This window comes from Trachemys scripta, chromosome 1 (assembly GCF_013100865.1).
Source record: "Trachemys scripta elegans isolate TJP31775 chromosome 1, CAS_Tse_1.0, whole genome shotgun sequence".
In the NCBI taxonomy this organism is placed as follows: Eukaryota; Metazoa; Chordata; order Testudines; family Emydidae; genus Trachemys; species Trachemys scripta.
The window spans coordinates 141,519,795-141,546,642 of record NC_048298.1 but is presented as its reverse complement, the minus strand read 5'-3'; the positions used below and the strand labels follow the sequence as shown (position 1 = coordinate 141,546,642).

At 45.2% G+C, this 26,848-nt stretch overlaps 1 protein-coding gene across 3 annotated transcripts in view; it reads left to right on the top strand.

Moving 5' to 3' along the window:
• Nucleotides 1-234: 234 nt before the first annotated feature.
• Nucleotides 235-26,848, top strand: part of LOC117886232 (3 beta-hydroxysteroid dehydrogenase/Delta 5-->4-isomerase-like) — a 29,172-nt gene continuing 2,558 nt past the window's right edge. Inside the window, exons 1-4 of one of the 3 annotated variants that reach the window (XM_034787914.1) lie at nucleotides 235-1,865; nucleotides 2,542-2,628; nucleotides 12,902-13,124; nucleotides 22,226-22,390. In XM_034787914.1, coding sequence (XP_034643805.1) covers nucleotides 12,971-13,124; nucleotides 22,226-22,390 — 319 coding nt within the window. In that variant the 5' untranslated portion in view covers nucleotides 235-1,865; nucleotides 2,542-2,628; nucleotides 12,902-12,970. Of the gene's footprint in view, nucleotides 1,866-2,541; nucleotides 2,629-12,495; nucleotides 12,606-12,901; nucleotides 13,125-22,225; nucleotides 22,391-26,848 lie in introns of those variants that run through there. The other 2 variants (XM_034787900.1, XM_034787906.1) reach the window with 2 other exon arrangements.

Sequence of the window (26,848 nt, the reverse complement as noted above, 5' to 3'; positions counted from 1 at the left end):
TTGTGGGCCGTAGTTTGCCCACCCCTGGTCTATGGAGAAGCCATTAGAGAATTTGGCAAGAGCTGTTTCAGTGGTGAAAGCTGGTTTGGAGAGGGTCTAGGATGGAATTGCTTCTGAGAAATCCAGGGATGCCCGGGGGGGAGGGGCGGAAGTGGGGCAATTTGCCCCAGGGTCCTGGGCCCTGCAGGGGCCCCAATGAGAATATAGTATTCTATAGCATTGCAACTTTTTTGCATGGAAGGGGCCCCCAAAATTGCTTTGCCCCAAGCCCCCTGAATCCTCTGGGTGGCCCTGGAGAAATCCCAGACAGTGACTGTAAACAGTTCAGTCAATGAGCACAGAGATGAAAGGGCAGACGGGAGATGGGGTGATAGCTAGAGAAGCAAGAGGAGTCATGGATTTTTTTTTTAATATGGGAGCAACTAAAGCATATTTATAGTACAAGGGAAAAGAGCGAAGGGAGAGTGAGAGGTTAAAAAGACCAGAGTAAGGGAGGGGATGAGAGTAGGCATGCCAGAAGATGGGATGGGGTCACTGGAACAAGTGGAAGGGTTAGAGGAGGTGAGTAGATGAGAAACGTCTGCATCTGTGTTGGGAAGAAGGAGGAGAGCATTGCAGGGGGAAAGAGGGAATGGAGGATAAGCTGATGGGAAAATTTTGTCAATTCTTCTCTTGGAAGCAATCAGCAAGGTCCTGTGCAGAGAGAAAAGAGGAAGGTGGAGTATTGAATCAAAGGTGGCAAAAAGTCAGCTGAGATTATGGTATGGAATTCACTTGAGGACTTATGGGGCTTTAGTGTGCAGCAAGCTGGGGTGTGAATCTACAGCGCATCAGCCTGCTGAGCACTAAATGGCCATGTGGACACGGCTGCAACACATTAAAAGTTCTGTAGTGTGCTTTGAGCACTAGATAGAAGTGCACAGCAGTGGTGGGGTCAACATGGCTTATTTTAAGCCATTTGAGTGAGGCCTGGTTACAGAAACTGCTATTTTCTTGTTTTTTGCAAACTTTTAATTTTTCTGCTCGAGTACGCTGTATATTACTAGGCTATGAGTCAGCTCTGTTACCAGGAGGTGACTTTTCATTCGGCTAAAATTATAAAACTTCAATGTTGCCAGTAAGTCTTTGGATGTTTTTTTAAAAGTGCTGAAAGTGAAAATATGTGTGCCTGGAAGTGAGTGAAAAATAGCAGTGATGGCCACTAAGTCATGTATCATGCACAGACTCTGGAGGGACCTAGAGGAACGCGATCATTGATACCCATGGCTGACACCCCGGGTGGGTGAAAACTGCATTTGTGGAGTCATCTCCTGTTCTTTTTATATCAATGGAAGGACAGCTGTGCTTGGTGATGTATAGTATCACTGAACTGCCAGGAGACCAGACCATTTCTAGATCACTGAAAGGTCAAATTGCCCACTCCTTAACTCTGATTGAACTATGTTTTTGAGGTCTGTATGAGGTCTGTAATCCATTGATTTGCTTGGAAAATCTCTAGAGAGGTGCCATGGGGCAGAAAAAGCCAGAACTTGTAACCTTAAAGACTCAGGTAAACATGGAGGAAGCTATGATCCTTGGGCCACCATAACCCAAGACGACTTTGCTCCCTCTCATCCTGAGGCTGGCTGAAGGAAGGAGGAGATCAAGGCTTCACAGGTCATGTCAACCTGTTTTGCCAAGAGCCCAAGAAGCCGGCTGGCATGTGGTACTGACCAAACAACATCACCTGCAGTCCTGGCCTTAAAGCTAAAGAGCACGCAAACTGAAGAGCTAAATTTCTCTTTAACTGTATCTTTTTTTTTAGGTGGCGATGTCCATTATATTACTGATTTTTTTCCTACATCTTTTCAGGGGTGAATAAGAGTGTGAGTGTCAAAAAGAAACAGCATGTGCATATTTAGATTATAAATAAATGTTTACTTAAGTCATTTTGGGTTAATCTGAGTCATAAATGAGTGATACAGCAACTGCTTTGCCAAAAAAGGGAAAGTTAGAAACTGCCAGTGACCTAGCTCACAGAGAGGAAATTAGTCAAGGAAAGAGACGACAATGAAAGTTACCTAGTAGTGGGGAGACTTTGAAGGGCCTCAGAGCTGTGAAGTAGATGACGCCTTTTTAAGATTCCAGGGATATTAGGTAGAAGAACTGACCATGTGTTATGCTAACTTCATGATTTAAACCTTGATTGTGTTCACTTAATGATTTTGGACAATTGTTGAATCCATTCCATATTACAGTCAATTTGTTGATTCATTAACTCACTTCCAGTTGTAACTCTGATTTGATAATTGCATTGTTAATTCACAGATAATTAGCAAAATTTGAAGTAGCTAGTTTTTAAGGAAAATCTTAATAGATTTTTATTTGTTTTTTTTAATTTAATAATAAAATCCTTAAAAAATCACAATGCTGGTTCTTCTTCAAAAACTGCGATGAGGGTCACAATACTCTCACCCAGGCTTAAAAGTTAAAGGGTAATTGTGTAAAGTATCAGAGAGCCCCTTAGTTCTGGTTCTAAATGAACAATTTTATCCCTCACAGTCATCAAGATGGAAGTTGAAGTCACTGAGGCTGAGTGTGAGAGACTGTGAAGAGAGAGCCAGAAGTCAACATCAGAGAAGAAGGCTGGTGGGTAGGAGTTGGGTGGATGGTAGATGACAGGAACATGGAGCGGAGAGGTGGATGCATGCTGCTCAAAAGAGAAAGATTGGGGAGGGGGGAGAGGAGGAGTCCAGCACCCCCACCATGGGTGGGGAATGTGAGAAAAGTTGTCATTGAAATAACAACATTGTTAATGTAAGCAGAGTCTGAATGAGCTCTCCCCTGACATCTAATGGTGAGCTGTGGAAAAAGACTTCAGGAGCTGATCTCGTTTGTATGGACACACCCACCCTGCCTAGGTGCTCAGCACCTAGGATTGCTTGCCCAAATGATCACTTGTGGCTGGTGTTGGATCCCCCAACTCCTTGTTATTGAGGCAGGAGTAATAAAGGGTTGTTATCCTTGTGTGAACTGAGGGCAGTAGAACTGTACCTGGTGTACCCTGATGGAGGGACTTACCCTCAACTGAATGGCACTCGCTAGGCTAGGAGGGAGGGAGGGAGGATGCACGCACGCACACATACATACTTGTACCTGGTGGGGTGGGTCCTGTTTAAGAGTCCTAGACACTATTTGCCCCTTCTGCTTTTCATGGAATTATAACAGAACTAATTTAGATTTAATTGAGAGTCTTTTTACGTGCTGCAGAGCTGAAATCACTGACACCTAGGTCTAAGTATTAGACCTATTTTGGGACAGTGTCTCTATTGCAAGAGACTGCCCAGTGTGCACCAACAGTGAGGCTCCCTCACTTACAGCTGAAATCACTGAGAGCTGTGTTAAGGGGGGGGCCCTGAAGACATTCTGGTGAGTGGCCAGCTGGGTGGCTGGTGGAGAGGTGCAGCAAGCGGGTGGTAGGGTGGCTGGCGGAGAGGCGTGGCAAGCCGTCAGCAGAGACACTGGTGGAGAGGGCCACAGCAGAGCTCCACAGAGAGGCATGGCAATTGGCCATTGGGGCGACAAGTGAGTGCTCAAGCAGTAGAGCATGTAAGGTGCCTCTTTATCCCCCTCCTCTACACAGGGTGGGAGGTGAATACTGTGGATGAACCACTGAACTCTGGGACTGCACTGGCCAAGGACAGCAACTGTGAGTGGGGTAGAGAGAAGGGACTTTTGGGTTGCTGGACTTAAGAACCTGAGGGGAAAAGGATACTGCCCAACTTACTTGGGGGTGGGTCTTTTGCTCATGGTTTATGTTTATGAACCCTAGTTGTGGTGTTTTCCCAAATTAATGCTGAGTTACTTCCCTCCTTTTATTAAAAGTTTTTGCTACACTCAGATTCTGTGCTTGCGAGAGGGGAAGTATTGCCTCTTAGAGGCGCCCAGGGGTGGTGTGCAATTGTCCCAGATCACTGGGTGGGGGCTCGAGCTGGTTCTGTGTTGTATTGTTGAAAAGGAACCCCTAGATACTGAACCCAGCCCTTGTTGCTGCTGGCTTCACTTCACAGAAGGGTTACATTAACTATATCACTGCTGACCAAAACATGTTAGAAAGGAGAGAAGATATATTGTGGCAATGTGCACAATTTGCTGTGAGTGGTGTTTAACTTTATTGTGTTGGAGCGTTATCAGCACTTTATCTTTCCCAATCTGATCCATGGAGCCAAAAAGTCAGGAGGGGAAAAAGGGGCATCTGAGCCTCACTTGGTGGAGACTCAATTCCACAGTCCAGCTAGGCTTCCAAACTCTATCCCCGTGGCCAGCCTTTGCTAGACTAATTATGTGATAAATAAATATATGGAGATATACCTATCCCATAGAACTTACGGACCCTGAAAGGTCATTGAGTCCAGTGCCCTGCCTTCACTAGCAGGACCAAGTACTGATTTTGACCCAGATCCCTAAGTGGTCCCCTTAAGGATTGAACTCACAACCCTGGGTTTAGGCAGCCAATACTCAAGCCACTGAGCTATCCCTCCTCCCCATAATGGGAGGAGAGCTGTTATGTGAGACTGGATCACTTCATTCAAAATTGCAAATCACTTATTACTCTTTTATTTTTAAATTACACTTGGCATATTCCAAAGTTTTATGTAGCTGCTGGGAGGAGCCATTACGTTGACAAGTGACCTCGTGTAACATCCCGCTTTTAGATCGGTTTAACAGGCAGAAGGGAAGATCCATCTACTAATCTTGTCCTGTTAAGACCTGAAGTTGTCTCTGAGATAAATATGTCTGCACTGATACTCTAGAGTCCTTCACTTGGGGGACTTTCTCTGTGTTCCAGTGATAACAAACCTTGCTGGAAGACACTCAGCCACATAGATAAAGCCCTGGAATAACACCACATCAAGCACTGTGATAGATTTCAAGGATGTTCCCCAACAAAGCAGCAATACATCATACTGATAACCCAGGACACCTGCGGGGACAGCTCTGAAGTGGCCCCCTTGTCTCTCCCATCTCCTGGGCTGGCATGGAGCTGTGGCGGCAGCATGTTCAGGCTCTAGGAGAGAGCATAAAAACAGCAGTTTAAAAATATATATACATTGGTGACTTGCTATAAAACACCTATCACAGCATTCCACAAGGGGTGAGAGGTACCGTTGTCATGATGTCCTCAGGCCAGAGATCTGGAAGCGTTTCAGAAACTATTATTCACAAACTGGATTAGCCCCCACCCCAAAACCCAAGCCCCCTTTTCTGCCTCCTGCACAGTTTCTTTGTTGTTTTTATTTGCTGGGAGTTTCTTTGGTGTAAATTCAAGCAAAGCCACATTTACAGATGATCTCAAACCTGGAGGTGGTGTAAACACATCAGGAGGGCAGAACTGAGATGCAATGCATATGGGAAAGACAGAGCAAAGGGTGCTACCGGCTGTAGGGAAATTCAGCCCTAATTAATGTAAAAATCTGTATCCAGGAAGAGGAAATAAACAGCTGAGATATAGCTGTATCCTTCACATTACAGTGCATAATTTTTCATCCTTAACCCTCTTCTAATATTAACTCCTGTGGGGTGGTGGCTACAGCTGAGGTGGGAGATGGGGAAGGAGAGATTGGGAGGGGAGGTATCCACAAGAGGCTCTCTACTATAAGGCAGTGGATCGCAGTATGAAAAAGCTGAAGAACTGTAATAAAGAAATAATGGTTGCTAACATGAATATGTAACAGAAACATGTTCCTATTGTTGTCCTTTTGCTGAACAGCAAATTTGGGGGCCTTGCAGGTCAGTTTCCCTTAGGAAGAGAAACTGTTAACTTCGTGTCAGGCTATTTTCTACCATAACTTGTTTATTTATAAACCCTGTTTCCTTAACAAGAGGTTGTAACAAACTGCATGCAGGTGCACAGCTGGTGTCAACAGGAAGATGGTGGCTTCCTCAACCATGGGATGCTTTTCCATGAAAGAGGATTGCTGGGCAGAATGGGCTACATCTGATGAAGAAGGGTCATAGAGTCAGAGTTCAAGGCCAGAAGGGCCCACCAGATCAGCTAATCTAAGTTCTTCTATATCAAAGGCCACCAACACCACTCAGCTTCCACACACTAAAGCCAACAACTGGAATTAGACCAATTATACTCCTCAAGAGACTAAACTATTCATAGATTCTACGATCAGAAGAGACCTTTGTGATCATCTAGTCTGACCTCCTGTATAACACAGGCCATAGAAATTCCCCAAAGTAACTGATAGAGCAGATCTTTTAGAGAAACATCCCATCTTGATTTAAAAATTGCCAGTGATGGAGACTCCACCATGACCCTTGATAAATGGATCCAGTGGTTAATTACCTTGACTGTTAAAAATTTATACCTCATTTCTAGTCTGAATGTATCTAGCTTCCACTTCCATTGGATTGTGTTACACCTTTCTCTGCTAGATTGAAAAGCCCATTATCAAATATTTGTTCTCCATTTAGGAACTTCTTAACTGTAATGAAGTCACTCTTCAACCTTCTCTTTGTTAAGCTGCATGGACTGAGCTCCTTGAATCTATCACTATGAGGCATGTTTTCTAATTCTTTAGTCATTCTCACAGCTCTTCACTGAACCCGCTCCAATTTATTAACATCCTTCTTGAATTGAGTCGCCAGAACTAGTCACAGTATTCCAGCAGCAGGCGCACCCTTGTACTTTGTACTGTTAAATTTCATCCCATTTCTGTTACTCCAGTCCTCAAGGACATTTAGTTCTTCCTGTATAAGATTCCAATCTACCCCTGTACTGGCGATGCCTCCCCACTTTATATCATCAGCAAATTTAATTAGCATACTTCTACTTTGTGCCAAGGTCATTAATGAAAACATGAAATAAGATCGATCCCAAGATTGATCTTTAAGGAAATCTAGTAGCTTTCCTCCATCTTAGTGACAAAAGCCCACAGGGAAATAAAAATGGTGCCCTCAACAAAGGCCTGGGGCGGGGGGAAAAGACATGGGAAATAGCAATCAGGTCATTAGAGAGACAAGTGGGAAAATAATGGGACAACCTGCTAAACACCTTAGATGTTTATATACTAATGGATGGAACATGGACAATAAACAGGAAGAACTGGAAGTCTTGGCACACAAACCTTTCCTTCCCCATCTCCCACCTTCCCTGTAGCCACCAGAGTGTTCTGTGCAGGTCTCACATTCAAGAAGTGATCCTTACTGAGTCTCTGAGGTGTGATGGATAATAGGACTACAAGTAAATATTGTGTCCTAAAGAGTTTTAATATTTTCTTCTGATTAACTCAACTTTTCAGTTTTCCTCCAAGAAAAAATATGTTTTTTTTCTTTGGAAATCCTGGGAAGAATTTATGAAGTGGGCCCACAGAGCACTAATGAGTTTGATCATTAGCTATAGGATATTAAGCTGTTTTTTCTTAATAAACTAGTCGTGTCACCCAGAAAGAAAACTTTTGCACCAGCCTCTGATGGGAATATATAGTTTCAAGGTTTTGAACTATAACAGCTGAGCAGAAAATCACAGATAACTTTTATAAAGATTTGTTGTCGTAAGGGAGGAATTTCCAAGGACTTGCCATTGAAACACTTGCAAAAATTGTCTTATCATGTGTGTAAACTTGAGAATCCTCTTTATTGCTTGGGCCCAATGACACTTTTGATTTGCTGTTTATATCTGAAAGCCTGGGGATGGGGGGAGTGGGGGGAGGTTTAAAATAGAAATGATGTTTCCAGAGCTATACACCAAATCCTTGGCTAGTGACTAAACACTATTCATTAACACCATGTAAAAAGGGGAAGGACGTTTAGGAATTATTTATGCTAAGGGTTAAATAAGAGATTTTTTAGTGCCTGCTCTAACTCTCTTTGGGCCAGAGAGAGAGAGACGGATTCTATAGTCTAGTGGTTACGGCACCCACTTTCATAAATGCAGAACAGCTTCACCAGGAGAGCCCTATCACTAGGGCCCTACCAAATTCACAGCCATGAAAAATGTGTCATGGACCATGAAATCTGGTCTCCCCCCATGAAATCTGCTCTTTTGTGTGCTTTTACCTTACACTGTACAGATTTTAGGGGGGAGAGCAGCATGTCTCAAATTGGGGGGTCCTGACCCAAAAGGGATTTGTGGGGGGGTCATAAGGTTATTTTAGAGGGGGGATCATGGTATTGCCACCCTTACTTCTGCGCTGCCTTCAGAGCTGGGCAGCTGGACAGCAGTGGCTATTGGCAATACCATACCATGCCGTCCTTCTGCACTGCTGCTTGCAGCAGTTCTGCCTTCAGACCTGGGCTCCTGGCCTGCAGCTGCCACTCTCCAGCTGCCCAGCTCTGAAGGCAGCACCGCCACCCAACAGCAGCACAGAAGTAAGGGTAGCAGTACCACAACCCTCCCTACTATAACCTTGTGACTCCCCCATGACTCCTTTTGGGTCAGGACCCCTACAATTACAGCACTGTGAAATTTCAGATTTAAAGAGCTGAAATCATGAAATTTACTATTTTTAAAATCCTATGATCACGAAATCGACCATGAATTTGGTAGAATCATAGAAGATTAGGGTAGGAAGGGACCTCAGGAGGTCATCTACTCCAACCCCCTGCGCAGGACCAATCCCCAACTAAATCATCCTAGCCAGGGCTTTGTCAAGCCAGGCCTTAAAAACCTCTAAGGATGGAGATTCCTCCATCTCCCTAGGCAGGGCCAGCTCCAGACACCAGCATAACAAGCAGGTGCCTGGGGCAGCCAATGAAGAGGGGGTGGCACATCCGGCAGTTTGGCAGCAATTCGGCGGCGGGGCCATCACTCCCTCTCGGAGTGAAGGACCTCCCACCGAATTGCCGCCATAGAATGAAGCGGCTTTTTTTTTTTTTTTTTTTTTTTTGCTGCTTGGGGCAGCAAAAACGCTAGAGCCAGCCCCATCCCTAGGTAACCCATTCCAGTGCTTCACCATCCTCCTGGAGAAAAAGTTTTTCCTAATATCCAAAAAGAGCCCTACCTACCACAGAATACCCTATAGTCGAATAGTTAGGGCACTCATCTGTGAGGTGAGGTGGGGGAATGTGGATTCAAGTCATATTTGAGCCTCGGTCTCCTACAGGTGTGCATTAACCACTGGGCTATAGAGGAGCACTGCTGCCTTTGTTTTTTGTGCGGAAGGGATGACCTGGGTTAGGCACTTAACTCCAGAAGAGGGTTCACATCTGTGACTCCCAAGTGAAGACAGGCATCTCCCTCTGGCTCACAGTTAGGTGCCTAACTCCTGTTGAGGGCTGGAGCTTAGGCATTTTCTATTGGCGAGCTTCAACAGCTTCCCACCATGCTGGCTTCTGTGGCTCCTATTCTTAGGCACCTGACTCTCTGCATGCATTATATAGGGACCTGGGCACCTAAATCAGGGTGGTGGAGTCCACACACAGAGTAGTAGGGTGCCTAAAGTTAGGCTCACCGTTGAAATGCCTAAGTTCCCTTACTTGCATCTGAAGAAGTGAGGTTCTGACCCACGAAAGCTTATGCTCCCAGTACTTCTGTTAGTCTCAAAGGTGCCACAGGACCCTCTGTTGCTTCTTAAGTTCCCTTTGTGGATCAAGCCCATTGGAGGTTGCGACAGTCCTACTAGGGCTTTCTAACAATAAGAATTTTTTAGTTGTCAGCAACACTTCTAGGCAACTAATTCAGAGGGTTTGTCAAAGTGAGCATTTCTCCATTTGGGTGAACAAGTCCACAAACTTGTTGCACAGCTAGCAGCGTTTATTGACTTTCCCTGGGAAGAGTTTTGAATCTGTAGATTCTTTTCTTCCCTTGCCATGGAGGAGTCTTTTTTTAAAAAAAACTTTTTATTTGGCATGGAAAGAATCCTCTGTCGGCCCACTCAGGAGGTGCAAAGCTCCCCAAACTTGCACTGAAGTCCCACTCCTCTCGCATATTTTGTTGTGCTCTTAGGGTTGTGAGCACACAGAGTTCATAGGTGCTGAGAGGTAAAGTGATGCCACCAGACCTTCTGGAACCTTTCTTTAAGAAGGGGAATGGTCCCGCTACTGTGGGGAACTTTCCTGGCTTATCCACTTCCCCGGTGGAATGGACTAGCGAAAGGATCTGAGTCCTCGCTCCCACTCCCTTTACCCAGATGCCTTCCTGAACTCGAGGGCTCCCCTTCCACTCTCCTGTGTGGCAGAGTCCTCGTAACCCCAGCAAGGCTGGGCCCAGGATTCCTGAGGGGCTCAACCCCCAACCTTGTTGTAGTCACTTAGGGCAGGGGCTGCGGTGTCCCTACTCCGGGGTGCTCTATCTGTAATGGATGCTTCCCTGACCCACTGATCATTACATACAGTCAGGGCTGCCCAGAGGATTCAGGGGGCCTGGGATCTTCAGCGGCAGGGGGCCCCCGCCGCCGAATTGCCGCCGAAGACCCGGCACTTCGGTGGCGGGTCCCGAGGCGGAAGGACCTCCCCCCCCGTTGCTGAACTGCCACCGAAGATCTGGAGCGGAAGAAGCTCCGGGGGCCCAGACTCCGCGAGAGTTTTCCGGGGCCCCCAGAGCGAGTGAAGGACCCCACTCCAGGGGCCCCGAAAAACTCTTGTGGGGGCCCCTGCGGGGTCCGGGGACTGCGGCAAATTGCCCCACTTGCCCCCCCCCCGGGAGGCCCTGCATACAGTTCCAAGCAAATACAATTTATTCAACAGCAATCAATTAAAAAAAAACAAGGAAAGAATGGAAAAGGTTAAAGGAAAACCCGTCATCCCACTCTGTGGCACGGGGATGTCACAACCAGCATCTCTGGAATGTAAGGGAAGTTCACAGTCTGTTCCTCACATGTCCCAGGCCCTGGCTGTGCTGCAGGGATGCTGCGGGTCGGACACTTGCTCTGGCGGTGACCACACACTCTCAGGCTCCAGGTGGCAGGACCCTTCTTCCCAGCATTGTCCCCGCCTCGTAGGGGTTATGATCCCCCTCCAAGTCTGGCCTGCAAGACCTCTGCCCAGGGTCATAGAATCATAGAATCATAGAATATCAGAGTTGGAAGGGACCTCAAGAGGTCATCTAGTCCAACCCCCTGCTCAAAGCAGGACCAATTCCCAGCTAAATCATCCCAGCCAGGGCTTTGTCAAGCCGGGCCTTAAAAACCTCCAAGGAAGGAGACTCCACCACCTCCCTAGGTAACGCATTCCAGTGTTTCACCACCCTCCTAGTGAAATAGTTTTTCCTGATATCCAACCTGGACCTCCCCCACTGCAACTTGAGGTCCCCCTCGCTCTTCCCAGCTGCTCACCGCACCCGGCTCTGGACTGCTCCAAGCCTCCAGCGCCAGCCTCAGCACTGCTGTTGCTCAGCATCCAGCTCCCTGGGCTGCTTCTCTGGCCGCTCTGGCTCTGGTTGCTGCAGCTCTGCTCCCAGGACAGGTCTGCTCTCTGGGCTGCTTCTGTGGGTCTGCTTCCTGGGCTGCTTCTCTGGTTCTCTCTGGCAGCATGGCCCTGCTCCCCAGCTCAGCTCAGGCTCCTACTCTCTCCTGGCTGGGCCCCTCTCTGTTCCAGGCAATTCCAGCTCACAGGGAGGACAGGACCTCTCTGGCCTCCTGATTCCCTCATTAGCCTGCCCGCCCTGTCAGTCAGGCTGACCTGGAGGGTCATTGGCCTCTTCCCATTGCTCTAGGGGACTGTCAGTCACGGGTCCTGATTTCCCATTGACCCTTCCCCTTTCTTTTCATATTGGAAGCTAGCCACTGAGTTTTAGTAAGCGATCAACAGTCCCCTTATATTTCTGATGGAATCTTAATGGTAGAGGGATTGCTGGAGAACCATGGCCCTGCCTGTGTGCTGGGAAGTCCATGGCTGCCTGAAATACATGAATTTATAGATAACTTAAAAGAGAACGTATATGCCTTTAAGTATATAGACTCTATCTTGAAGAGTTTCCATAGCTGTAACTCCTCTGCTCCTTGCCCCCAACTCTCCAGACCTCCAACAACTCTGGGAGCACCAAGTTGTCTCTCCCTCCCCCAACGACACAGGCTATTATGGAAGAATAGCAGGGCTCACTGGGAACAGTGATTCTGCCTTTGCAAGGAGAGTGCATCCTGTCTTCTCATTGATCAGCTAGAGCTGTGCACAGATGGGCCATGCACTCCTACCACGGTGGCTGTTGGATTAGGAGAAAAGGCAGGCCCTGAGGCATGAGCCTCTCTAACAACAAGAGAAGGACAAGAAGCATGAGCCAAACAGGCAGAAACCTCTGAAACAAAACTCACAGTTTGGTCCATGGTCCCCCTTTCCATGGGTTAAGTTAGTGGGAAAGTGTCAGAGCTCCAGCATCAGGCACAGGCTGCAACAGAAATTATCACAGGGGGATTTTATTTCTGTCCCAGAATGACTAGGCACAAAGGATCACATTTAAATGGGCATTCAGATGTCAGTTACTTCAAGGATGCTCTCCAAACCGATGAGGAGCGGGTATGGGGGAGTCTTTGTGTCATCATTAATCCAAGGCAAATGAGGAGTGAGGGAGGGAAAGGGAGATAAGTGTAGTACCAGCTGTGCAGTACATAAATACCAGCCACTCTTTAGTTCCTGCCTCCTGAACCCTAGGAAGTTAGAACCAGGACCAGAGACAGAAAACTGTGAGGTTTATTTATTATATATGTTGATTTTAATAGTTAACTTCTTCAGATTTGTGAATTTCCTCATCTTATATATAATATCTAATTAGTAAGTGCTTAGTGATTTGCCATGAAAAAATGTATAGGCAACTTCTGAATATTAATATATCAGTGAAATTAATTGACAGGTTAATGAAGTTGTTGAGTTAGGGTTGGTGTCTGAAACTGGGTTGTTTTTTCTGCTGGAATCCCTTTCTGGTGTTATCACTGGTTTCACTGGGCTTCTTGACGTTGATGCTGTGTCTTTTTCTTCCCAGTCAGGAAGAGGAGCTGCCTTTCCTGGGTCTGGAGCTGGCTGGTTTGCAGCTAGGGAGTAATCAGGTGCCATGTCTTTAGCTGGGGTGAGCTGTCTGGTGACAGGAGCAGGGGGATTTCTTGGCCAGAGAATTGTCCGCTTACTGCTGGAGGAAGAGAAGGAGCTGGCTGAGATCCGAACCCTGGACAAAGCCTTTAGCTACGAGGCACGCAGGAATTTTACAAGTAAGTGATTACTGTTAGGATAGGGGATTGGAGGAGGATTCTTAAGATACACTCTCAAGTAGAACCTCTTGGAAGGTTTTCCCCTTTTGCAAATCTGGGACTGACTTACCTCAAGCATACTGTGTTTCATATGCATTCCCAGTAAAGATAAGTAAATATGGCACAAAAATCATAGGTGTTAAAATGAAATGGCAGTAGCTTCACTGATGACTCTTGGGGCCTCTACATAGTACAGAAGATTATTTATTAGTGTGTTGCAATTAATTGGATGACACCCACCTAGTTTTCATTAGTTTGATGCCCACAGAGCAAAATCATTACAAAATTCCTCACCGTTGATTAGTGCAAGAGAAGCCAAGAATCAGTTTTTATTTGGGGGCACTGTAGGACAGGACTGAAAAGAAGAGAGCCCAGCCCCGGAATAGGAGGGGGCTCTGCATGTCAGGATCGCAGGGCATTGGCAGAGTGGCGGGAGTGGGGGAGGGTGGGAAGGTCCAAGACTGGAACAGTGGGGGATTCTGCAAGTCAAGAATGGGATACACTGACTGAGCTATATTGGGATAAGTTTAATTATTATTAATTTTTATTATAATAGGGCCCAGCAGTCCCAACCAAGACTGCGGCCCCATTGTGGCAGACAGTATTCAGAGAACCTATAGTAAGAGACAGCGCCTGCCCCTAAGAGTTTACAATCTAACTAAACAAGACAGAGAAAGGATGAGAGAAATAGAGTATTATTATCCCTCGCTGGGAAACTGCGGCACAGAGATTAAGTGACTTGTCCAAGGTCACACAGGACATCTATGGCACAGCAAGGAACCAATATTTTTTAAAATGTCTAAATGACGTAGGAGCTTGAGTCCCATTATCAAAAATGACTTAGGAGCTTACATCCCTTTGACTTGTAATGAGCCTTAGGCTTCTAAGTCACTTAGGCACATTTGAAAATGTTACCCTCAGTCCAGTGCCTTACCCACCAGATCATCCTTCTCTGCAGCCATTGTCTTTACGGAATCACCCTGTACAACTGGATAAAGAATAATAATGTTTCTATAGCATTTTAAATCAATTTATAGACTTCTACAGCAGGAATATAATTCTCTATTAAATTGCACAGGGTTTTAGAATAGATTTTTTAGAGAACTCTGCTGGTTGGTTTCATCCCTATTAAATTCTATGCTAGGTTCCGATAAGGGTTAGCCAAGGTCCCCCCAGCTCAGTTAATGCATCTCACACTTCGACAGCAGCCTGTGCTATTCTAGTCTCAAGGCAGATCAGACAATGCTGCAAAACCTGCACTCACAAGTGGGCCCAATATCGTGGGCCCCCCACTAACGTGTGCTGTTTACTGTTCCTGTAACAGTGTAGCACAAGGTGGAGCATGAGCGTCTTTGTGCTAACTCAGAGCTCTGAGGGGATAATTTAGCCCCCTTAGGCAGGGCTGCCCAGAGGATTCAGGGGGCCCAGGGCAAAGCAATTTCTGGGGCCCCTTCCATAAAAAAAAGTTGCAATACTATAGAATACTATATTCTTGTGGGGGCCCCTGTGGGGCCCAGGGCCTGGGGCAAATTGCCCCACTTGCCTCCCCCTCTGGGTGGCCCTGGCCTTAGGAACTAGAGCCACCTTCTGTATAATGAAACCCTGACTGGCTGCAACAAAGGTCTCTTTTCTCCCTCTATTTAACAGGAAAGCTCCATCCACTATTCCCTTAAACTCTCCCCTGCCCACCCTCCCCCAACACATGCCAGATCTGTGCACCTTCTCTCTCACTCTTTGGGTATTTCTACACTGCAATAAAACAGCTGCATTTGGCCCATGTCAGCTGACTCTGGCTTCCAGGGCTTGGGCTGCAGGGCTATACAATTGCAGTCTAGATGTCCGGGCTTGGGCTGGAGCCCAGGCTCTGGGACTCCGAGCCAGGATGTCTACACCGCAATTATACCTGTAGCCCAAGCCCCGCAAGCCAGAGTCAGCTGACACAGGCCAGCCGCAGCTGTTTCATTGCAGTGTAGATATACCCTTTAAGATCTGCCCTCCTGCCACTGCCAAAGCAAGTGACACATTGGCTCTTGGGACTTGCAAATGGGAAGGGGTCAAAATGAGTGGCACCACAAGGTATCCCAAATATACTTGAACTATCTCTGAATGACACTCCCCCCTCCAAACCCCGATAATTAACTTTGAGCCACTACCATCCCCAGCTCTGTAAATGCACGTCTAGTGACTATGCTTCAGTGATCTCTCTCAGGAGTAAGTGAAACAATTTGAGCCAGTACCCTTACCACAGTCAGTCCCTGACGTAGGGATTCCTGTTCCAGATGTAGTGTTGCTGCAAGACCGTTGGGCTTGATTCCTCTCACCGACATCCATCCGTTATATCCCAATGTAACTCCATTGGCTTCAGGGGAGTTATTCCTGATTTACCACTGGAATGAAAAGATCTGGGCCATTATATTCGTTTGCCCATACTTATTTCTGGATTTCTTTCAGGCAGCAGTGACACAGACGTGCAGAGCACACTGACTCGTTCATTTCATGAGTTCTTTTAATCTGAATGTCCTTGAAAAACAGGGCATGAAGACATGTGCATTTCACAGCTATTAGCTTTGTATTTATTTAGGTCAGGGACAGGGACATTCACATTTTGCCTAATCCAGGGCTTCTTGCTGGGCCACATTCAACTCATATAAAATAGAGGAGATTGCTGGTTCCTTCATCCTCGGTATGAAGGTGTGTGCCGTGGAAGAGTCAGGTCCCAGCATGCAATGGGGCCAGGATTCTCCACTCCAAAAAAAGTATTGAGTGGGGGCCTGTAGTTTTTGTCATTTAAACCTCCTTATTAAGAATGAATAAGATAAAAGGCCACATTGAAGAACCCAGGTCGTGGGCTCCACCCTGAAATTTATCTGTACCACTGCCAAGTTTCCCAGTACTTCTCTAGTTTATTTGCCCAACATTCTATTGCAAGCTTCTTGAAATGTTAGAAATATTGTTAAGTGCTCAATTTTTTTCAAGGAGCATTCTTGATCATTTTAAAGCAGCAGCTTTCATACCTATCACAGCAGCTATCACTTTGCAAAGATTTGTGCTCACAGAAGGCCCAGTATTTAAGCATGACATCTAGTGCCAGATGTTCCAAACATGGACAACTAACTCAGCACCATTCCCCATTGGGAAGAGTAGAAGGAGATTGGCATATTGTTGTGTATTACTGCTGTTACTGAAGAAAACTGGTTTAGGAGATTCCACTACAGAAAATCTCAATATAGCAGCTGCCTTATTAAATCCAACATTAACGTAGAGCTGCAATTAGATTTGTTTGCCCTTGTAGCTGCACTAACAAGAGACATGCACAATACCCCTAGCACTTCACAGTAGTATAACTGATCTGGGACCAATAGAGTACATACATACATACATACATACATACATACATACATACATACATATAAATGTCTCAGCTTCCCAATAATAAATCAGGTCAAGATGTGACAAATCATTTAATTCCTTACAAATTAAAATAAGATGTGGTTTCACTATTTTTGCTGTGGATGCCTGAGCTACATTCTTTTAATCAGTCATCTATTTATCTAGGAATTGATACAGTATGCCTGACTGTAGCATCTAACTTACAATAACTCAGCAGTAGTTAGGAGCTATTTGAAGGAAGATCGACAATAAAACATATTGGGTAAATTTTCAGAAATGCCTATGTCACTTAGAAGCCTAAGTTCTACTGACTTTAAATGTTTGCATGCGTTTTAAACAATATGTAGAAGATAGAGACAAATAGTTTTAGGCAGCTAATATGACTGAATTGGTAAGGCAGATGCTGCTTGCAGTAGCAATTATAGTTTATTAGAATAACCATCAAATTTCCAAGCATAGACTGCCAAGCAACAGGCAGTACCCTTGTTTACAGCTCAGGTGACACAGACAAAGTGTGAGTCATGTAGGCAAAATGTCTGCACAGGCTGCCTGCTGTCTTAGAACAGATACAGCCAAGGATTGTATATGCTTGTTGTTCAACAGAATGTACCACAATGAAACGGAGGGGTTGAATTTCTGCCCCCTCCCCCAACCCCAAGACACACATGCTTTTCTGGTAGATGGTTGAAGACCAGACACATAAAAGTCATTTGTTCTTTGTTCATCCATCTTTATAATAACCTCCCCCTAGCATTAATACTCCCTCCTCATTGCTCTCCTCATCCCCTCCAGGGCCTAATTTCCCTCTCAGACCAATGTACATCAGGAATAACTCAGGTGTGAGTCACTGAATTCAATGGGGGTAAAGCTGATGTAAATGAGAAGTGAATCTGGCCCAAGTTGTACTCATGAAGCAATTTCCATTGATTTCAGTGGAACAGGACATGGCCTACAGTGAGCACATTTTAGCCCCACTTCCTCAGTATACCTTTGGACCAGGACTCCATTATGCTAGGTATTGTACAAACACATGGATTCTACACCAACTGGATTTTTCTGATGATAATCCTAATGTTAGTTGATGTTAGAACAAGCCCAGTGACTGAATATTTACAGAATATTCACAGGTGTCTGTGTCTGTCAAGAGTGGGTCCACATATGTAATCAAACATTTTGCATATACACAAGTAAAAAACTGGTTTAAGGGGTTTTGAAAATGTAAGTAGGTAATAATGTGAGCTATAAAATGAATGAGTATGAGAGAGAATGTATCAGTCACCAGATATGTGGCACTATTTTTAGATTAAGGCTTAGATCTTCTTATCACTTCATAAACCAGCAGTCAGGTCAGAAAGACTATGTGAGGAAAAATATATGTATATATAAAAACAAATGGAAGAAAGGGGAAGTTGATAGTAATGAACAGAAATCAGAAGTTAGGAATAGTAGAAAATTGATAAGAGAAGCAAAAGAACAGCCAGCAAAATCTATAGCCAGCAGAGTTAAGGACAATAACAAGGAATTTTTAAAGTATATTAGGAACAAAAAAGAATCCTGTCAGTGGTACTGGTCCATTATTAGATGGAAATGGTAGAATTATCAATAATAATGCAGAAAAGGCAGATGTGCTCAATAAATATTTATGTTCTGTACTTGGGGAAATATAGATGATATAGTCTCATCACATGGAGATGATAGCATTCTTTCCATTCCACTAGTATTTCTGGAGGATGTTAAGCAGTAGCTACAAAGGTTAGACATTGTTAAATCAGGAGGTCCAGATAACTGGCCTCCGAGAGTTTTAAAAGAGCTGACTGAATGTTGATTTTAAGTAAGTCTTGGGGCATTGGAGAAGTTTCAGAAGAATGGAAAAAAGCAAATGTTGTGCCAATTTTTAAAAAGGGTAAAAAGGATATCAGAGCTGTCAGCCTGATATCAATCTTGGGCAATATAATGGAGAATCTGATATGGGACTCTATTAATAACAAACTAAGGAGGGCAATATAATTAATGCAAATCAACATGGATTGATGGAAAATAGATCCAGTCAAACTGATGCAATATCTTTTTTTGATGAGAATAAAAGTTTGGTTGATAAAGATAATAGTGCTGGTGTAATATACGTAGACTTCTGCACCGCACAACATTTTCATTAAAAACTAGAACGATATAAAACCAACAAGCACACATTGAATGGATTAGAACTGGCTAACTGATTGGTCTCAAAATGTAATTGTAAACAGGGAAGTGTCATCAAGCGGGTGTGTTTCCAGTGGGGTCCTGAAGGGCTCAGGTCTTGACCCTGTGCTATTTAACATCTTCCAAGCCTGGAAGAAAACATAAAATCACACTGATAAAGTTTGCAGATGACACAAAAATTGGGGGAATGGTAAATAATGAAGAGGACAGGTTATTGATTCAGAGTGATCTGGATTATTCGGTATATAGGGTGCAAGCAAAATTATGTGTTTTAATGTGGCTAAATGTAAATGTATATATCTAGGAACAAAGAATGTAGGCCATACTTACAGGATGGGGGAAATCAGTGACTCTGAAAAAGATTTTGGTGGATAATCAGCTGAACATGAGCTCCCAATGTGATGCTGTGTCCAAAAGAGCTAATGTGACCCAGCAATGCATAAATGGGAATCTGGAGTTGGGGTTAAAAGGTTATTTTATTTCTGTATTTGGCATTTGTGCGACAGTGCTGGAATGTTGTGTCCAGTTCAGGTGTCCACAGTTCAAAGATGTTGATAAATTGGAGAGGGTTCAGAGAAGTGCCAACAGAATGATTAAAGCATTAGAAACATGCCTAATAGTAGTAGACTCAAGGAGCTGAATCTATTTAGTTTAACAAAGAGAGGGATAAGGGGTGACTTGATCACTTTTTATATGTACCTGCATGGGGAATTAATATTTAATAATGGACTCTTCAATCTAGCAGAGAAAGGTACAACAGGATCAAATGACTTGGCAACAAAAATGATTAGGGGTATGAAACAGCTTCCATATGAGGAGAGATTAATAAGACTGGAACTTTTCAGCTTGGAAAAGAAATGAGTAAGGGGGGGATATGATTGAGGTCTATAAAATCATGACTGGTTTGGAGAAAGTAAATAAGGAAGTGTTATTTACTTCTTCTCATAATACAAGAACTAGGGGTCACCAAATGAAATTAATAGGCAGCAGGTTTAAAACGAACAAAAGGAAGCATTTCTTTATACAGTCAAAAGGTGGAATGCTTTGCCAATGGATGTTGTGAAGGCCAAGACTATAACAGGGTTCAAAAAGGAACTAGATAAATTCATGGAGGATAGGTCCATCAATGGCTATTAGCCAGGATGGGCAGGAATGGTGTCCCTAGCCTCTGTTTGCCAGAAGCTGGGAATGAGCAACAGGGAATGGATCACTTGATGATTACCTGTTCATTCCCTCTGGGGCACCTGGCATTGGCCACTGTCAGAAGATAGGATACTGAGCTAGATGGATCTTTGGTCTGACCCAGTATGGCCGTTTTTATGTTCTTAAATTGAAGCTAGACAAATTCAGACTGGGAATAAAGTGTACATTTTAAACAATAAATGTAAATTAACCATTGGAACAATTTTCCAAGGGTTGTGGTGGATTCTCCATCACTGACAAGTTTTTAATTAAGATTGGATGTTTTTTTCCTAAAAGCTCTGCTCTAGGAGTTATTTTGTAGAAGTTCTGAGTTATACAGGAGGTCAGACTAGATCAGGGATCTCAAACTCAAATGACCATGAGGGCCACATGAGGACTAGTACATTGGCCTGAGGGCCACATCACTGACACCCCCCTACCGCTGCTCCCGGCCCCGCCCCTACTCCACCCCTTCCATGAGGCCCTGCCCCTCCCCCGCCTCTTCCCCCCTTTCCCCAAATCCCCAGCCCTGCCCCGCCTCTTCTCCACCTCCTCCCCTGAGCGCGCGGCTCCCTGCTCTTCCCCCGCCCTCCTGGAAAGCACTAAGCGCTACCAAACAGCTGTTTGGCAGTGGGAAGCACCTGGAGGTAGGCAGAACAGCTGGGATGTGGCACGCTTGGGGGGGGGGGTGAGGGAGCTTGGCAGGCACAGGAAATAACTCGGGGGGCAGGGAGCTTGGCAGGCCGCAGCAAATAACTCCGCAGGCTACGGCCGCGTATTTGAGACCCCTGGACTAGATGATCACAAAGATCCCTTCTGACCTCAGAATCTATGAATAGGATAGTCTCCTGAGGATTGTAATACTTTGGCCTAATTCTAGTTGTTGGGTTTAATGCGGGGGCTGGGTGGTGTTGGTGACCTTTGATATATAAAGGAGGTCAGATTAGATGATCACAATGGTCCCTTCTGGCTTTCGAATCTATGAAAAAGAGGCATTAAAATAGCTTTTTTTTATTAATAAAAGTTCATTAGTGTCATATTAAATAGGCAATGGGATACCCACAGAGAAAACTTCTTAAATGCTCTTTGTATTCAGTGCCAAAGCACAATAAATATATATATTAGCCTTTCATCATTAAAAATCTGGGGTGGTATCCTGGCTCTAATGAAGTCCGTGGTTAAACTCCAGGATTTCACCCCTGGATTTCAATTGTGGCTCAGGCTGTAAGTGAAATAAACTGGGGCTGGGGGAGTCTCTTGCCTGCAATGGCCATTTGTTAACATCATAATACTGTAGCTGTCACAGCATAAGAGACTATAAGACTGGGGTTGGCTTGGCACCACCATGTTGCATGACAGACACTTGACAAAATTACCGTACTTAGTGACGGACATTGGGGCGTAGCAGAACTTGGGAGCAATGTATGACCTAGGACTGGATTTGTAGAGGTACTGCAGGTCAGGACTGGGATGAAGACAGCCCAACTCTAGAACAGCAGGTTTGCTGCAGGTCAGGATTGAGGTACATTAGCAGATGTGTGTGTGGAGCCCAGGCCTGGAAAAGCAGCGGTATGGCAAGTCAGGACGAGATGTATCAAGAGAGCAGAGTCTAGAGCCTAACACTGGAATAGCAGGAGGTGCTGCAGATTAAAGCTGTAGTGCTTTATGAAAGCTAAGGTCCAGACCTGGAGTAGCAAGGAGTTCAGGACTTACAGGCCTCAAAAAGATATGTGAGACCTGCATTGGAAGAGCTGTGGGAGTAGGGCTGGAAGAACAAGGAGGTTTATTGAGCAGGAATTGTGTGCATCTGCAGAGCTGTGTGTGCGTCTCATGACTGGAGGGATGCTGTCAGTCATCTTTAAGGGAAACGCCTACTTTCATGAGTAGCAAAGCACCACACTTATCAACCTATGTACTGCACAGTGTTCACGTAAAAAGAGATTTGTAGCCCTGCTGTAGGCAGTTTTCTGGGACTTGCTGGCACTGAAAGATGTTTCTCTTTTTTTAAAAAAAAGGACCGGGTTGCATGTTTGCCCCAAACACATTCTAGAAATTAGCAAATATAAGAATTATATAAAACTGTAACTAGAGCTTAAAAGAATATAGCCAATGGGAAAAAGCCATATAGTTTGCCTACCCCCATAATATCCCTCAGCCCAAGCAGTCCCACAACTGCAACCATGAGATCAGTATAAGCATTTCTCTTGGTTGAGCGCCTCACCACGCCCTTTATTACGCTTCTTTGTCATGCCGATGAAGGCCACTTTCTTTGTTTCATGTTGCTCTTGCAGATTTCAAGGGTCAGACTGTGGTGAAGATGCTGGAAGGGGACATCCGGGATGCTACGTTCTTGGACAGCGCCTGCCAGGGTGTCTCCCTTGTCATCCATACAGCATCCATCATTGACACCTTGGGCCTTGTAGAGAAGCAGCTGCTCTGGGAAGTCAATGTAACGGGTGAGCAGAGTGGATTTCCTTTATTGTTTTAAGCCTTGAGTCTATAGTAATGACCATCATCTGCCTAGGGAAGGACACAGTTGTCATGACCGAGCACCTGATTCACAGGGTTGCCCTGCTGCGCCTTGTGCAGTCATTTACACTCGGCCAAAGTGTGTGTAAAACTTTGCTGGGCTGATTGGGTAACATTGTGCACCTACTTTGCAGCAGTGGAAAGTTGCAGGGCAATGCATAATCAGACCCTGAGACTAGAATGAGGGACTTCAGGGAGAGAAGACACCTGTTAATTCCTATCTTCTGTCACACCTCCCCCCCCCCCCCCCCCCCCCCCGCCAAGGTGCAGTGCAAAATTATTCTCTACAGCAACAGTAGTTTGGCTTTGGGCGTGGATTGGCATAGTCTTGTTCTGACTGGGCCTTTTCAGTACCCACACACATCATCAAAAGGAGGAGAATCCCCATGCCCGCCATGTTAACTGGCTGAAAATGCACAGAAAGGTATTTTTAATATCACTTCCTTCCACAGCCCCCCTGCCAACACCTATTCCCCTTCTCCTCCATGGCTGCAGAGATTTGGCTGTGTTTAAAGTATTACAGGTTTTATATACAATTACCTTCATCTCCTATAACCACCTCCTGGGACTCTTTCAGGCTTGTGCTTCCCCTTTCCTTTCCCCCTCTCTTCACCCTTGTCTTTCCCTCTGCCTTTTTTCCTGCAATCAAACTTCAAAGGCAGGAGGGGCTCCTAGGTCCTCCCAGACGCTCACTGTTAAAATTCCTCATCAGACTGAAGGGAGGGTTTAAGTGATTTCCCTGTCAGCGATGAAGTCCCCCTTCCCAGATCCTCCTAAACCAGCTGTGCCATCATCTGTCCCTGGGCCTCTTTCAAATAGTGCTGAAAAGCAAATTCTCCAGGTTTCATCAAATGTCAGGGAATTTCAATACATTTCCCAAGAAAAGGAGACCTCCCCCCCATCCTCCTCCCTCACACCAGATCATTATCCCCACTTGAAGTTATGCTTTGAGCCCTGCACTGTGCTCCCCCAGTACTCAGTGGATCCCTAGAGCTGTGTCACTCTGTGTTGATCTGCCCCGTTCTGCCATCCCCCTGCCTTGGCTGAGAAAGCGTTTTTGTTTAAATGACTATACTTCCCTGTCCTTCGTGCCAAAGAGCAGCAGGTGTGGACCTGGGACACAGGGCTTCTCACAGGCAAATGGAAACATATTTGTGGGAATCCCTTGTTCGGATATTGGCCGCCCATCATTGTTCAGATTAAAATTACTGCTTTTCCCTGTAGCCAGGTGTAATAGAACATAGCAAGTGCCACTCCACGGCCACTCACTAGGACTGCTGTGAGGGGGCTCCAGAGATACAAAGGTTTGGATTCCCCTCACAGCAGTCTGGTGGATGGCTTGAAGGGAGCACCCAGTTGGATCTATGACACCAAGCTTCATCGGAGGCAGCTGGGGTTACATTTCAGATATAGTTCACGGTGGGAAAGAAGAGGAGGAAGAGACAGGAAATTGTGGGAAAGAAGGAGGGAAAGGGAGAGAGGCAAGTGGCAGTCTGAATCTGCTTCTGTTACCCATGAACTCAGCAGCCAGCACCTTTAATTCTATCTGTTCAGTAGAAAGTGTGAATTGAAAGTGCCCACAAATTTCAGCAGAGAAGGCAGCTGGCCAGGCTCCTGGTGGGAGGGGATGGGGAGAAATCTGGGAATCTTAAGGAAAAAACATCTACGGATGGTATATATATATACATATATATATATATATACACACATACACATATATATACATACACACACACACACTCTAAATATAAAATATATATACTAACTTAGAAGGGTATTTATAACTCTCCCCTCACTATTTTCTCTTTCACTACATATTATTTTTTCACAGAATACATTACATAAAATCATGTGAAAGCCAAATTTGTTAAAGGTTATAACAACAGGAGAGAGGCTGGGGTGCTGGAGTTGAGTATGCCCAACCCCTTCCTTTAGGCAGGAGGGTGTTAGGCAGAGGCAGAATTTTGAAAAGTCTTTGCACATTTATAAAACAACCTCAAAGTCCCTCTAAACAACAAGTGTCTCTACAAGGGTCTTACTACAGCTAGAAACTAAAAACTAAGGCTGAATGGAAAGTGTTTAGTAGAATTACCTGTAGAGAGCACCTGATAGCCTAGCAATCCTGCTCCTAGGCCTCAAAACCAGAGGGAAAGACAGGTGCAGAGAGCACCAAGAAACCCAAAACACACTTCCCAATGTGCAGTAAGTACTGAAGTCCCCCTCAGGCTCCACCTGAGAACACTAGTTCACTAGTGCTCTGCTGCCTTGTGGCCATCCCAGCACCCAGCTACATACACGATGCCCCTCAGGATGAACCTTTTGTTTCTGCTTGATAACTAACCTCGTCTAATAAAGATACATGTCAAGCACACATAGGCAGTGACACTTACAAGAGCCAGACCGCAGACACTGATCAAGCTCCAATTCTGATTCACCCATGTTATTAAAGAATTTTTCTGTTTAAATGATCAAGTCACGATCCATACTGTGAGGATAAAGGCCTGGCCTCCTCCACAGGATCCACAGGGTTTGGAGCTGAGGCCTCCAGCTTATTCTGTGGAGATGCAGGGTGTGAGAGGGAACGCTGCCTCTCTCAACCTCCCCTCCAACTGAAATATCTGGGAGGAGCCCTCATGGCATTTTCCTCCATCATAGCTCCCTCTCATGAGTTTTGCTGCAGGGAGCAGCTGACCCCAAGCAAGGACTTTGGGATTTGGTCCAATACCATCAAGAGTTTGCACTTCCCTCAGTGACCTCATCCACAGCTCATTTCAAAGCTCTTAGGGGACTTTATAAAAATTAAATGCAATGAAGAGTGAAACATTGGGTCTGAGAATTCAAACCCCTAAGAGTCAGGAAAGGGAGAAGTTAAGTTGAGAGCAACCTAAACCAGTGGTTCTCAAACTAGGGCCGCTACTTGTTCAGGGAAAGCCCCTGGCGGGCTGGGCCGGTTTGTTTACCTGTCGCGTCTGCAAGTTCGGCCGATCACGGCTCCCACTGGCCGCGGTTCGCTGCTCTGAGCTAATGGGGGCTTTGTGGGCTGAGGGACATACTGGCTGCCCTTCCTGCAGCCCCCATTGGCCTAGAGCGGCGAACCACGGCCAGTGGGAGCCGCGATCGGCCGAATCTGCGGACACGGCAGGTAAACAAACCGGCCCGGCCTGCCAGGGGCTTTCCCTGAACAAGCGGCGGCCCTAGTTTGAGAACCACTGACCTAAACCAAGGCTTTCTCTGCCACACAATCACATACAACTTATCAGTGGACCAACTAGTTTTTGTTTGGTGGGTTTTGTTAGTTTGTCCAGGCCCTTATTCTGTCCTGACTCCAGTAAAATTTCCTCTCAAACCAATGGGACTACTTATGTAAGTAAATAATACTTATGTGAGTAGGAATTTACAGCACTGGTCCATTAAATAAATATACACTACATGAAATACGAGCAAATTAACATTGCTGTGAGTACNCGATCACGGCTCCCACTGGCCGCGGTTCGCTGCTCTGAGCTAATGGGGGCAATGTGGGCTGAGGGACATACTGGCTGCCCTTCCTGCAGCCCCCATTGGCCTAGAGCGGCGAACCACGGCCAGTGGGAGCCGCGATCGGCCGAATCTGCGGACACGGCAGGTAAACAAACCGGCCCGGCCTGCCAGGGGCTTTCCCTGAACAAGCGGCGGCCCTAGTTTGAGAACCACTGACCTAAACCAAGGCTTTCTCTGCCACACAATCACATACAACTTATCAGTGGACCAACTAGTTTTTGTTTGGTGGGTTTTGTTAGTTTGTCCAGGCCCTTATTCTGTCCTGACTCCAGTAAAATTTCCTCTCAAACCAATGGGACTACTTATGTAAGTAAATAATACTTATGTGAGTAGGAATTTACAGCACTGGTCCATTAAATAAATATACACTACATGAAATACGAGCAAATTAACATTGCTGTGAGTACCTGAACTTTTGTATTTCCACAATATTTTATTTTAAATCCACATCCTTAATACAATTTTGTATGCATTTAAATTTATTGGGGTCAGAGTTGTACCGAACAGATGCTACTTCTGAAGATTTTCCCCTCCCCCGCCAATTTTGTACCTCACTAGTTTTTCATTACTTTAAAAAAATTTTTACTGTCATGGAAAGCTAATTAAGAACTTTCCCTAAAACCCTGTATTGCATGTCATCTAGACATACTGACTTATATGAATTCAATTTTTGTAACTATTTTATTCTTGGCTGCATAACAAATGTTTTGTTTTTTTTAAACAAGGTCTTCATTACTTCCTAGCTGTTCAAACATCTTTTCTTTATTTTTCTTGTTAAAGACTGAAGGAGTTCAGTATGCCAGACAGGTTAAAGTCAATAATTCCTCCCACTTCACTTCTCATTA